Raw genomic sequence first — 13,730 nt, 5'->3', positions numbered from 1 at the left:
GAACGCGCGATCGGCGCGATTCGCAATCGTGCGCGCTCGTGTGCGCGACTGGGCGGCCTCGGGGTCTTTTTGCTTCCCATTTTGTCTCGCGTGCGGCACGTCCACCGTGGTTCACTGACGTTTCCGCTGTGCCATCGCATGGCCGACGTGTGCATCCTGAGGATCGCACTCGCGTGGTACTACTCGCCGTATCACGAGCCGCGTCGCCGCTGAAGAGGAGGCCAGGCCCTTCCGCGACAACGTCGACGTGTCCGGACGCACCTACCACGCCGTAACGATCCCCCGAAAGTGAGTGCGGACTGTGCGGGGTACAACCGTACAACAGCAGCCCGCGAGCGAAGGTGGCCGCACGGCGCGTGCTTAAACCCGAGCGTTTAATGCCCGCGCGCGCGACACCGAGCGGACCGAGCGTGAGAGGAAGAGAGAGTGAGAGAGAAAGAGAGAGAGAAAGAGAGGAGAGTGAGTGGGAAAGAGTGAGAAGGAGAGCGCGGATGAACGGTACGGGCGGCCGCCCCTGAATGAATGGCTATGTCGACCACGTTCCTCCGTGGCTGACATAATCCGGTGCGAACTGGATCGGTGCGGTATTTCGTGCCTATCGATAATTCCCAACCGTTAATTTTCTGCAGAGAGGAACCCGTCGTAGGGTCCAGTTCCCCGTCGTCGACGCGGGCCACATTGCCTGCTCCTTCACACGATCGTCGTCGTCGTCGTCGTCGTCGTCGTCGTCGTCGCCCACGTTTTCCACGTCCACCTCCGGACGGACCAGAGCGCGCGCGGCAGCGATTAATTCTCAGCATCTCGGGCACCAGCCGTAACGCCGCGACCACGCGTCCCCACGTACGTCCGCAGCGATGTCGAACGAGGAGACCTCCGCCGACCGCAACGTCGAGATCTGGAAGATCAAGAAGCTCATAAAGAGCCTCGAAATGGCCAGAGGGTAAGTGAGTCGGCGCCGACGTCGTCGCGCCTTGCACTGTCAGCTGTTACCGCTGCGTGATTCTCCTGGAATCTCTCCGACCATATGGCTTGGCTGAGCATGTGCTCGTTCGCCACGTTCCGCGATCCAGAGTTCTCGACTTCATGCAAGTATCGCTTTTGTCGCGCCTGATAGACGTTAAAATACCATGTGGTTTTGTTAGAGATTTATATCGGGGGAGAATGTATGTGTAGGTCTCGCCTTACGCAAGTGGATTTCTTTGTAATTTGCCTCTCAATCGTCTCTGCGTATCGGTAGGCGGAAGATGTTGATTTATTTGTCTTTGCAGGAATGGCACGAGTATGATTTCGTTAATCATACCTCCAAAGGACCAAATATCGAGAGTGAGCAAGATGCTGGCGGATGAATTCGGCACAGCGTCGAACATTAAGTCACGTGTAAATAGATTATCTGTTTTGGGTGCAATCACATCGGTGCAGCATAGGCTAAAGCTATATACTAAAGGTAACTGTTTCTTTTATTTACGTCAAGTTCTTTTCGACACAGTATAAAAGAATATGAGAATTTATTACATACAGCTGTAACACGTGTTTGATCCTTTTAAACATAAAATTGGAGTCATTGAGATACCATGATTCATATGAACATTAATCATGATTTATTTATGCGTAATAATGCATTTCAGTGCCTCCAAATGGCCTGGTAATTTATTGTGGAACTATTGTAACAGAGGAAGGAAAAGAAAAGAAGGTCAACATCGATTTTGAGCCTTTCAAACCTATCAATACATCTTTATATCTTTGTGATAATAAGGTGTGCTTTACATTGGCAAATTTGGTACTTATGTGTAGAGTATAGTTTTTATACGAGCCCTAATTGCGTTTTGCAGTTTCACACAGAAGCACTCACGGCGTTGCTCGCGGATGACAACAAATTTGGTTTTATTGTAATGGATGGTAATGGTGCGTTGTTCGGAACGCTACAAGGCAACACGCGCGAAGTGTTACATAAATTCACTGTGGATCTTCCCAAGAAACATGGTACGTAACATGTGGAAATTGAGAAAAACAAATTCCATATATTTGCCATTATTACTTGTTTAAAAATCGATGCAAGACATTTGTATCAAATATGTAAAAAAAAATGTTGATTTTAGGCAGAGGCGGTCAATCCGCACTGCGTTTTGCCCGATTACGTATGGAAAAGCGACATAATTACGTTCGAAAAGTAGCTGAAGTCGCTACTCAATTATACATCACGAACGATAAACCTAACATCGCTGGACTGATCCTCGCGGGTAGCGCAGACTTCAAGACCGAACTTAGCCAATCGGATATGTTCGATCCAGTAAGCAAGATTCTTTTTTATGACCGCATTATTTCAAGTTGTTTCATTATAATTGTAATAATGTCCATGAGTAATGCCTTGGCTTAAACCAAAGCTGTCAAACTAGTTTTATTATAATTTTTATTACAATTTTTGAAAGGAATTGTAAACCTCCTTATTCAACCTCCAGTTTAGAGGGTTTGTTTTTCAAATTATTATTTGGAGGTTTCTATTCTTCTCAAGAGACGATACAGTAATTTGTTTATTTCTAGTTATTTTAAATCATTAAATTCATGTTTCGTGAACTTTGTTCCTATCATAGTTTTACAATATTTTTAGTGTATATGTGGGATGGCAAAGCCGAGAATCGAACCCGGATCTTTTGTTTGTTGAGCGATTGTTCTAGCGATATCTAGCTATCTAGCATCCCTATTATTTTTAATTTCTTTGAGTACATTTCTATTAGCGAGATATAAAAGATTGTTTCTTTAATTAGCTTTCTAATATATTAGTTTTTTCAATATTTGATTTTTTTCAGAGATTGCAAGCTAAAGTTATAAAGCTGGTTGATGTATCATATGGTGGCGAAAATGGTTTTAATCAAGCTATTGAGTTAGCGGCTGAATCTTTGCAAAACGTAAAGTTTATCCAAGAGAAAAAATTGATCGGTAAATATTAATATGTTAATTACGATGTAACGTTATAGTATATAAATTTAATAATATATTTGATTTGTTTTGTTCAGGTCGTTACTTTGATGAAATTTCTCAAGAAACTGGCAAATACTGTTTTGGTGTAGAAGACACGTTGAGAGCTTTGGAATTAGGTAGCGTTGAAACTTTAATTTGTTGGGAAAATTTAGATATTCAACGATATGTCCTGAAAAATCATACGAACGCGGAAGAAAAAGTATTACATTTAACGCCAGAACAAGAAAAGGATAAAACTCACTTTACTGATAAGGAAGTGAGTATCAAAATAACGTTAAAAATACAAAATAAAAATAAATTTTAATTTCTTTTCTATATCTTATCTGTATTTTTCATAGAGCGGGGTAGAATTGGAACTCGTAGAATGTCAACCACTACTCGAATGGCTTGCGAACAATTACAAAAGTTTCGGTGCTACCTTGGAAATTATCACGGACAAGTCTCAAGAAGGATCCCAGTTTGTCAGAGGTTTTGGTGGCATTGGAGGTAAGTTTCTCTTATACATTTATGCTTATTATCATTATTTTTAATTACGAAACATTCTACCTCTTTGTCTATCATAAAATATATAAACTCACATATCGCAAATGGTCCTAGAAAAATAAGATACGTAATAAATAAATGAGAAATGGTTAAATAATGTAAATAGAACAGTAAAAAAGGTAGAAAATTAAAATCAAGAAGAGGTATTAAAAAATTTCGATATCTGTATTTGGAGCATTTCGAATAATATATAATATACATGCTAGGCTTTTTTTCAATACAATCTGCGCATTTAATTTGTTGCGGAACTTGGTTTATTGTCAAGTTATAGCGTAGTTGCGTTTTATGGGTGTACACAATCCCTAAAAGCCGGTAGATTAACATTACGTCGTTAGACACCAGCAAAGATTATTTTGCATGGAAGGTAAATTACATCAAACTGATATTAACTATGGAGTATATCTTGGTGTATAGGAATCCTCCGCTACAAAGTTGATTTCCAGTCACTGCAGGCCGATGAGCCTCTTGATGATGTTGACCTTGATGATTACTAATTTCATCCGTGAATTACTCAGAATCGACCAGGTAGCTCTTTCTCTGTCTTGCGTGCGTTCACTTACATCTCGTGTATCATAGAGCATATTATTTGCAAAGCTGGACAAATTTATTGTTTGTTTATTTGTTGACGATTTTGTGTTTTGCGTTAAATTTCTAATAATGTAACTATAATTTAATTTAATTTAATTCATAAATATAAATAAATTGATAAAGAGAAATTCTATTAGTACAAATCTCAAATGTATAATTAGCGTTTTAAGATGTTATCCTTATGTAATCTGGGTTCAATATTTATTTTTTCTTATCTTTTTCTGGAGAAAATGTGAATACATTTTATTATTAACATATTATATAAAAAAATTTAACTGTACATTATATTTGCATAAAGAAGTTTAAGATTTTCTGAAATTAATATATTTTGTTTTGTAATACTTAGAAAAAGATAATTACAGCTATTCTAAAATATTTTGCTTTTCATTAATCTAAATATAAAGATAAATTTGTCCAAGAAATTTTCACGATTTCTTTCATTGGGTTTCTCACTAAATAGTTTGTTTCTTCTGTGCAAATCTGTAGTATACATATGCATATGTGTCTCTTAAAATAAGTTTGAATGTGGTGATAAACATTTTTAGTTTATATTTCTCAAAGTATTATGTTTCTTTTTTCTATGAATAAAAAAGTCTGAGAATTCTCGCTGTCTTTCTTTTCTTTCTTGGTGGTAAACGCGTAAAGAAAATTTTTTGATATGATGATTATGATATGGATAACTCTGTTTTACACAGGGTGAGTTGAAATCTTCCAGTCTCCTATCTTTTGTTATCGTCGAATTGTTAGATTCATATATTGTTGGTCTCATAATTGGAATAGTAGATACAATATACACAGTGGTTGATTCATTGGAAAAAAATAGTTCTGCTTGATAGTTAAATATATTTTGTCACAAATATATAGCCACATTCTTATTCGTTTAACACATATCATCTTCGATCTTCGTACGGTACCATCGTACACAACGAAAATCCGTTACGAACTATAAAGGCCGTGTTCACAGGAATGTGTTATAAATAAACTGATTGATAACGCTTTGAAATGTTAGCTTTTAGGCAACAATGACAAGTTTCATCATTATTACTAAGAATATAACTACTCACGTCTATGTTGTCCCACCTTGAAGATGTCGATATTTATCTCACTCACCAATTACTTAAACTTTAAACATGACATTTCACATACACGCTATTTAATAATTCTCGATTCAGTGTATTACCACTCACTTATATCAGTTATATAAGAATTTTGCTAAATTGAAATACACAATGTGCGTATATCTGAGTTTTTAAATTTATTGAATCTGTTTTTTGTTCTACAACTACAATACATATAAAATATGGTTTGCATGATAATGTTTATAATATTTTCAACCTATCCCTTGGCAAGTAGAATTTTGTACTGTGTATTTAACGTGATGGTATTATTCTTTAAATTTTATTTTTTATCAATTTTGTGTACATACAGTATCTATATGTATATTACTGAATTTATTTTATATTATATTATTACGCTATGGACGTTGTATAGACTAGATTATACATTGATAATCACTAACGATATTAGATCATAGCAAGCGCATGTATGTCCCTTTAATATAATTGCATATTTTAATCTATATCATATTTCAAGAAGGAATTTAATAATTCGAACTCTACTTCAGTTTAATATATCATTCTGCATATAAAGATCGTTAATTTATTTTATCTATAAAAGAATATGATGTAGTTTATACACGAAAATAATTCTTCTGGAAATAATTATATGCTTAACACGCAAAAGGATTATTAAATTAATTGTCTCCACTTTTTATTTAGAAGTCTTTGGATACTGTCATTTTCACATAAATATTGAAATATTTGTTATAAAATTGGTATTGTGATACAGGAAGCAGGAAAATAATCAACAACATGTTACATGTTACATCTTGAATTTTACTACAGCTTTCGATATATTTCTTTTCTATTATATGCTATGTCCATGCTTATAATGAAAAATAAAAAATAATGATGTAATACATCCCAATAATGCATGTTAAATAATAAGCAACGTTAAGTTCATCATCATAGATAGTATATATCTTATGATTAGAGATCGATAATTGATATGTTATATCGAAAATTAATGTCAATCTGAAGATTATGAAAAATGTTATGAGAAGTGTTATCTCTGATAATGAACACAACTATCATGCAATTATGATATTTATGAGTATTTACGCTTTCACATAGCAGTTGCTTAAAATAGTTAAAATATTTAATACTCTTCGAGTACTAATCGGTATCTTATTTTTATTAGCTTGCATATTCGGAAAGGTACAGTACATGTTCTCTACTAATTACACAACAAAGATTATAAACCGATATGTTCAATCATAATTTACATCAAGTGTTACAATTGATACATCTTTTGTGTATGCATTTACATGGTCTTATTTCGTTAATACTTTATCATTTATAATAATAATTTTTTATATTTTATAATAATTTTTATTATACAGTTATGTACCTTTATCGCTTATTAATATCTCTATAAATATTAATTTACTTTAAATATATTAATATAAATTCACAGATCTCTCTTATGTATTTCTCTTACTGTGTATGAGATCATCCTAATCACTAAAATATATAATATTGATATAATATTAATTTGTAATTGTCTTTATATTATATATAGTGACATAATTGGAAAATTAATGATAAAATATTTACTAATTATGTTTCTTTTGGACAGTGCTTTCTTTGTATGATAGCTTTGTATAATATGCTTTATTGAAGTTTTATGTATGTTCTGATGTTTTACTATATGGATATTTTAAACTACAATATATAAAAATACATTTCTCTTACTTAGGAAAGCGCTGTCATAAAATGTCAATTTGAATTAAATTTATATAATTTAGCACATCAGTGCCGTGAACATCAGTTAATGTTGGGCAATTTTAATCATTTATTTATATACATATTTGCTTGTGTTATTACATATTATTGCTCCGTAATTACAAATTGTTTTTTCACTATCAATATTTAATAATGAATTTTCATGTAAAAAATTTAATTTTTTTAGCGAAGGAAAATTTTAAATGATAGTTATCGCTCTCTTGTATGTATCCTTAAACGCATATCTTACAGGTATCTTGCGGTACAAAGTGGACTTTCAAAGTATGCAGCTGGACGACATCGAAACCGATGGCTTTGATTTGGATGACTACTAAGTCCATGACTCAATCGACATTTGGTTCTCTTAGCTTCGGAGAAAGCAGGAGGGACAGGAGTATGTTCTTTCTCATATGATGTCCCAAGAGAGAAGAAAACAGAATAACGAAAACATATTTCAAAATTTACAATACAGCACGTACGATATCGTCATAAAATTATTGTCTAGAGTTTACCAAACATCAAGCAGATCGTAATCGATACACGAAAGAGAAGAGCACTAGCGAATATGGCGCGGCTGATATAATTCATGTCTATGAAAGAAAAGGCGATTCGAAGACTGTGACACTTAATTAAGCCAGCTTGATACCTGCCTACTCTCATACATTCACCACCTTGTATTACAATTTATGATCCTTAATTATTCACAGAGATTCCTTTAAACTTTAAACAATTACACTACGCGCTCTTCAGTTCCGAATACAAATGTACAGTGTATGGTGGTTTGATCGTAATTTTATATTAAATTGATGTTTGTCATCTTATCATAGATTTTACGAGAAATGAGTATTTGAACTACAAGAGCGGCTGTAGCGCTATTTTGTTCAGACACAATCATGAAAGAGCTGTAATAAACTGATTATTATGAACATACAATTGCGTATCGTGCATTCTACACCGATATTTGCAAAATTCATACGGAGAAGAGTTCTGTAAATAGATGTCAATTTTTAAAAAAACGGCACAGTTGCCTTAGACATAAGTTGAGGTCGCGTACACGATCCACGGAGTAAATGAAGTATTTCCGTCTTATGCAGTGATACACATTTGTAAAAGTAAGGATAATTCCTCGCAATCCTACATTGCTCCGTTGCTGGCTCTTGGCTCTTAGATTTTTGTACATTCACACAATTGTACATAAGAAACGCTTCGCAAAAGTATCGAAGTAATTTTTCATTGTTATAGTGGTGCACCTCAGTGAAGAGAAAGATATTTCCCGCAATATTTAAACGGTTACTGAAGATATTACGAAATTTATTTTAACATTGTTAATTTAATTCGCTTATTCGTATGATGCCTCTGTAATAAACGACGCTATGTATGTATAAATGTGAAAAGAATGTAACGTGCAATTTTGGTGAAGTATCCTTTATGAAAGAATACTGTATAGAGAGCAAAGAGAGTTTCTCAAAGAGTCTCGAATGCTGTGAGATTTACTCGACGAAAATGGTGTATCGTTATTTAATAATGTATCTACATTATTTGCGATATTGTTGTAATGTACACCTTGTAGAGACAAAAACGGGCGCACAAGAGAACTTCATCAAAGTGAAACGTTCGAAAAGAGATCCGATTTTGCGATATGTGCACAACGAATTCCAGAACGTGATGGTTCGAAGTATTTGTATCTGTGTATTGTCTCTCAAGATACCCAGATGTTAATTGCCGGCTTAACGTTTCTTCAAATTTTTATATGTAAACATCTTCTCACTATAGGAGTCTAGATAGTTATTTATTTCTATACATCGGTGCGACTACGTTTCTGCTTAGCGGAACACCCGATTTAAGTACGCAAGATAGGTAAATTAAGAAATCAATAAATATCAATGAGCGAAAGTGAGAGAGAGAAAGGGAGAGAGAGAGTGAGAGGAAGAGAGAAAGAGTGAGAGAAAGGAAGAGAGTAGGGAAAGCCTTGTAATCTTTGTTTTAAGGTAAAGATACACGGAAATGTCGTCCACGCGAGTTGCTTTAATAATCGGATCGATGACGTACTTAGATTATGGCTTGCCTATGATCTCTATAAGCATAGTTGTATAATCTGCTAACATGTTCGTCATTGATTATTTTACTCCCACACATATTTTGCCAGTGAAATGTGTCTTTTAATCGAAATCAAATTGTTTCCTTAATATCTCATTAGAATTTTGTATCCGACAGAAAGGTAATACGAGAGCGTAATCGTTGTAAAAAATTTTATCCCGGCCGATTTTTCAGAGTACAATTTTATTGTAATGCTTCACATTTTCGTATGTGTATCACACGTGCTGTTCTAAAATGAAATCTGTTTTTGCTGGATTACAAGTATACATGGATCATAGCTAAGGATTGGAAAAGAAATTTTCGATGGTACTGCTGCTCATTTTCTGTGAGATCTATGCTTTGTCAGGTGACAAAGAGGGAGATTGAAATAATGATCTAAAAAAACATTCCATATATGTATATACATGTATCATCCATTAATACGAAATGGCAGAAATGAATCTTTCGAAAAAACAGTAATCTTTTTATAGCACGGTATACACTTTATTGATTAATGTAACTATCAATTCTCTATCATACGTATGTATTTATATATTTTGCACGGCTCACTTCATTGATTTCATAATTTTTCGGTCCAAAAGTTAACAATTACGTATGTATATACAAAGTATGCGAGGGCTACGATAAATTGGTGTTATCGTACTACATCCCAAAAGATAAGGTTTGTTGGGATAACAATAATTAGTCTCTCACATATAACACTTGGAAGTCGAATAACCATTATTTCCAATCTTCCTTTTCTCACGTATATTTTATTCGAAATTTTATATAAAAAGAAGAAGAGAGTAACGTGTCATCGTAATATAAAATGCCGAATAGAACTGGACAACCATAGGATATTAAACAGTACATGAGTGAAAAAATACAATCTATGTTTCTCATACAAACAGATGGTTATTAGAGTCCGGAACTGTTACACTGGCATAACACCTCGTCGAAAATTGTATATCAATTGCTCCTTAATTATTGCATTTTGCATATTATATAAATAACGGGCATTTGTGTGCGACTTATGGTGATTTGTGTCAACGCAATGCTTCCGGACCCCAATCACAGTTCTTCATATTTAGAAACTTATTGATGTCCACCTTTATTTAGACAGTTCATATCCCGCTTATAAGAAAGGAAGGAAGAGTACTTTTCTCGTTACGAGAGAAAGGTACAAAAAGGCTCTATCAAACAGGAAGACCGTGATGACTCACCTCAGCCTAAACGTAAATCTCAAACGAACGCGTAATTTAGTGAAGAACGTAGTCGAGACGACATAGTGTTTTTTATACGATTGTTGTACCTGGCTGTATCAAAACGTTTCTGCTCGCTGTGTACATTTCGGACGGAGGGAATTCGATGTATTTCATTTCGGAAATGTGCAAGAGGTACACTCTTAGGATTTCCTTATATTTGTACATTTCATAAGATGAAAAAAAAAGAAGAAAAGAGAAAACTGATAATACTGACAATAAACAAAAAGATATCAAATGTTCTGCATTTGTAGATTCTAAGATATAAAATATAGGAGTAAGTATCAGTCATGGTTAGTAAAATTCTCACATCTCTTTATTTTAGTCGATGATTAAGAGTTCAGAAATTAATTTAGACGGCAAGTTCTACTAATCCTTGAATTTCTAACTTTATCATATATTAAAAATAATACTTATTAAATTGATATACGGGTAACAGTATCATAGTACATTTCAGCACATATTACCTACGTTTATTTTATATACAAAAATACTTCATACTGCACACAAGACACGTGTTATGTGGCACCAATTTGTATTCATTTCTCTCTCTATCTTCCATAAATATTTATAATACTCAGTTCCAAAATATATTGTGAGCAATCAGATTGACATATTAATCTTCATCCGGAACGAGAAGGTTAAGATTGGCATCTTTCACCACCGAACCCACGAACTTCTCCTCGGCGCCGCGTATGGACAGGGTCTCTGCGGCGATAGCAGTCTTCCTCTCGTCCATCATTGCCGCCCTGACCCAATTCGAGCTGCTGCACTTGCCACAGCTGTGCGACGGCATACGGTTCAGGCTGACAGTCCGGTTGCCACAATCAGCGCACTTGAAGAATCTCTTAACAGCGTCGATCACGCGAAACGGGTGTCTTTGCTCCTTGCACATGTCCGACGCTGAGAATGCCGTGTACTTGCATATTGCACACTTCACAGCTTTGCAATTGACTTTGAAAGTGTTCATCATCTTTTCCTCCATTCTCTCCTTTGCCTCCAGCTTGTTAAAGTACTTCTCCTTCTCTTCGTCGTACGACTTCTCGATCAGGTCCGTATGCGACGACTTGGCTTCTAGCATCTCTTTGAATTTGTCGTTTATGTTCGCTTTTTTCGCGCTCCGCTCTTCCTTTTCGTCACTTTCCCTTTGACGCTTCGCGTTCTTCTCTAGTTTCTCTTCCGTGCTCGCGCGGACCTGATTAGGGTTCTTCGCTTTGATCTTTCCGTGCTCTTGCACCCACTTGATCGCGTTCATATTGGCGCTGCGAATCTGTTGTTTGGTGATTGGTTCGGAGAAATCTATTGTATCCCGATTACATCCCGTTCCCAGTCGCGGGCGTGAAGCTAGAGAAGTCAAACCGATCTTATCTGTGTGATTGCTCCCAGATTTGATTGGCGTAGGATTGCTTTCCTTCAATTGCACTGGACTGGAACACAAAATTGGTCCATTAGGCGTCGATTGTACCATTAACTGCTTTGAGGGCTGCCAGTTCCTTAGCTTGTTGAGTCGTTCGAAATCTTTTCTCGATTGTTTATTTGTCAGCTCGACAGCTATCGCTTTCTTCTTAATATCCACATTGTTCGTCTCAGAGTTTGAATCATTTCTTGCTTTTTTAATACTGTTATCCGAAGTGGTCTCAGACAATAATTCCAAACGCGCACGGTCTTTCTCGTACAGCTCTTCGTTGCGCTTGGCCAGTACCGGTACGAACGACGCCAATCCGCTGTAAGGTTTTCGCGTAACGGTCTGCCTATTCATGCGTTTTATCGCGTCTCCGGTGAATCCGTAGCTGGTATTGCTCGACAGTATGTCTGCTCGTCGCGCACACTTCTTGTATTCATGTTTAACGTGATAGATGCAGTACTCGCATCGACTTGTATTCACGATTGCAGTGCACGGATCCCCGTTCTTCTTGATCGACTTGCATTTGCCCATGTCCTTGGACCTGCCGAGAATCATCAGCTTCTGAGGATTGTCGATCGACAGCGTCGCTTGATCGACGTTGTCCTTGCTCTCGAGCACGTTTGGATTGAGAATACCTATCACACTGCCAGTAATGGTTTTCCATAATTGTTTGTAGGCATTACTGAATAAAAAAATAGACACAGTCTTTAGGTCGTCGGACAGATCGCTTATTTTCCAGATGCAGTAGGAAGTTCCCTTCTGCGAGGTTTTCGTGGCTGATTTGTTGATTAATATACCGGCAATCACCCAGTCGTTATGTACATTGTCAGAAATAATGTGGCTCCTTACTCTCGCTACTGTTACAGCTATCTTGTCTTTCATACGTTCTCTCAATTCCGCAGAGGATACAAGGGGACTAATTATTCTTATTCCAAAGAAGGGATCACTGTAAACGTCTTTTGCTGCACTATTATTATTACCTTTTATAGCATTATTGAAATCAAATGTCTTGCTCTTGTTATTAAAATTGACAGTCCTCTCACTCTGTAATTTTACAGGCTGCTCAGTCTTCAACGAAGACTGGTCTTTTAACAATTGTTTTATCTCCCGTCCATAATTGGAATACTTTTGCTCCTCAAAATAACGCCTGTCTTCATCGTCAGAAGAATCAAGCTTGTCATCATAAACCTCACTGATGACTTTTTCATCGGTTGGTTTACTCTCAGTATTTACGTTACTAGGCGTAGAATCTAAGAAGTTGAACTGCAATTCTGTCAGAGTCTTTCTCGGTTCCGATAGCTTGGCATGTTCAGGCGATTTAGGTTCTCCAAGCTGCTTAGATTGCTCAGTCTCTTCGGTGTCATTTGATATGAGATTATTCAGGATGTCTAAATCAGAATCACTGTCTTCATGCTCCATGTTTTGAGTTCTGTGAAAAAAGTAAAATGAAAAAAAAATAAGGCAGATACATTTATATTCGATTGAATTATATTTAATTCTCTTTTGAGACTTTACGTTAAAGTTAAAAATATAATTTAGAAAGGAAACATGTTTGTAGATACTCAGATAGGGATAAAGTAATGTCAAATGGAGTTAATTAACTCAATCAACCAATTGACTAGTTAGAATTGATTACAAGCTGCTTAGTATTAAATCACACAGATATAAAATTCCTTTTTCTCTACACGTAGAGTGAATTACAAACCGAAGAGAAATTTACTGACAAAAATGTATTCAAAGTTCTTATCTAATCAATCTGGTTTTTTACAATAATAAATAAAAAATCTAACCTTACTTACACGTCACTTCTTTGTACTTTCTGCACGATATTAACAATTCAACAAAAATGTCATTTCATCACAGAATCGCTTGCGCGTAAACGCCCTCGAGACACAATTTTCGCTTATTCAACAATTTTTGTGCGCGACACGCTGTTATGTACAATTATTTACACGACGGAAGCGTCAACGCCCGACGTTGCCCGCCAATTCTTAGCAGACCAGCAGACGACAATTCTCGGCGAGGGTCAACAAATCG

General features: G+C 36.0%; 2 protein-coding genes across 5 annotated transcripts; one reads left to right on the top strand and one right to left on the bottom strand.

Moving 5' to 3' along the window:
* The first annotated feature begins 27 nt into the window (after window positions 1-27).
* Window positions 28-9,934, top strand: Erf1 (eukaryotic release factor 1). Of its 3 annotated transcripts, XM_071699521.1 has the most exons (12): window positions 28-288; window positions 630-940; window positions 1,269-1,444; window positions 1,626-1,753; window positions 1,830-1,980; window positions 2,097-2,287; window positions 2,805-2,934; window positions 3,012-3,232; window positions 3,315-3,462; window positions 3,934-4,044; window positions 6,367-6,383; window positions 7,203-9,934. In XM_071699521.1, the coding sequence occupies exons 2-10, from the start codon at window positions 855-857 to the stop codon at window positions 4,011-4,013; spliced, it is 1,311 nt and encodes a 436-aa protein (XP_071555622.1). In that variant the 5' UTR covers window positions 28-288; window positions 630-854; the 3' UTR covers window positions 4,014-4,044; window positions 6,367-6,383; window positions 7,203-9,934. The 3 variants fall into 3 exon arrangements, with proteins under 3 accessions (XP_071555622.1, XP_071555631.1, XP_071555613.1); XM_071699530.1 differs by lacking the exon at window positions 6,367-6,383; XM_071699512.1 differs by lacking the exons at window positions 3,934-4,044; window positions 6,367-6,383 and having other exon boundaries at window positions 30-288.
* Window positions 9,935-10,586: 652 nt separating this feature from the next.
* Window positions 10,587-13,706, bottom strand: Mcm10 (minichromosome maintenance 10 homolog). Of its 2 annotated transcripts, none has more exons than XM_071699443.1 (2): window positions 13,484-13,706; window positions 10,587-13,122 (listed from the first exon to the last, which is right to left on the bottom strand). In XM_071699443.1, the coding sequence occupies exon 2, from the start codon at window positions 13,110-13,112 to the stop codon at window positions 10,905-10,907; it is 2,208 nt and encodes a 735-aa protein (XP_071555544.1). In that variant the 5' UTR covers window positions 13,113-13,122; window positions 13,484-13,706; the 3' UTR covers window positions 10,587-10,904. The 2 variants fall into 2 exon arrangements, with proteins under 2 accessions (XP_071555544.1, XP_071555536.1); XM_071699435.1 differs by having other exon boundaries at window positions 13,493-13,706.
* Between the last annotated feature and the right edge of the window lie 24 nt (window positions 13,707-13,730).

Source organism: Temnothorax nylanderi, unplaced genomic scaffold, assembly GCF_030848795.1.
Source record: "Temnothorax nylanderi isolate EJ_2023f unplaced genomic scaffold, tnyl_v1.0 TNYL_tig0002_pilon, whole genome shotgun sequence".
NCBI lineage: Eukaryota > Metazoa > Arthropoda > Insecta > Hymenoptera > Formicidae > Temnothorax > Temnothorax nylanderi.
This window is presented reverse-complemented; position numbering and strand designations above follow the sequence as displayed.

Bases quoted from the DNA above. Each gene is read 5' to 3' on its own strand.
- Erf1 (XM_071699512.1), top strand. From the start codon at position 855: ATGTCGAACGAGGAGACCTCCGCCGACCGCAACGTCGAGATCTGGAAG. The intron at 941-1,268 runs GTAAGTGAGTCG...TTGTCTTTGCAG, and splicing joins AGCCTCGAAATGGCCAGAGG to GAATGGCACGAGTATGATTT. The intron at 1,754-1,829 runs GTGTGCTTTACA...TGCGTTTTGCAG, and splicing joins TATATCTTTGTGATAATAAG to TTTCACACAGAAGCACTCAC.
- Mcm10 (XM_071699443.1), bottom strand. From the start codon at position 13,112: ATGGAGCATGAAGACAGTGATTCTGATTTAGACATCCTGAATAATCTC.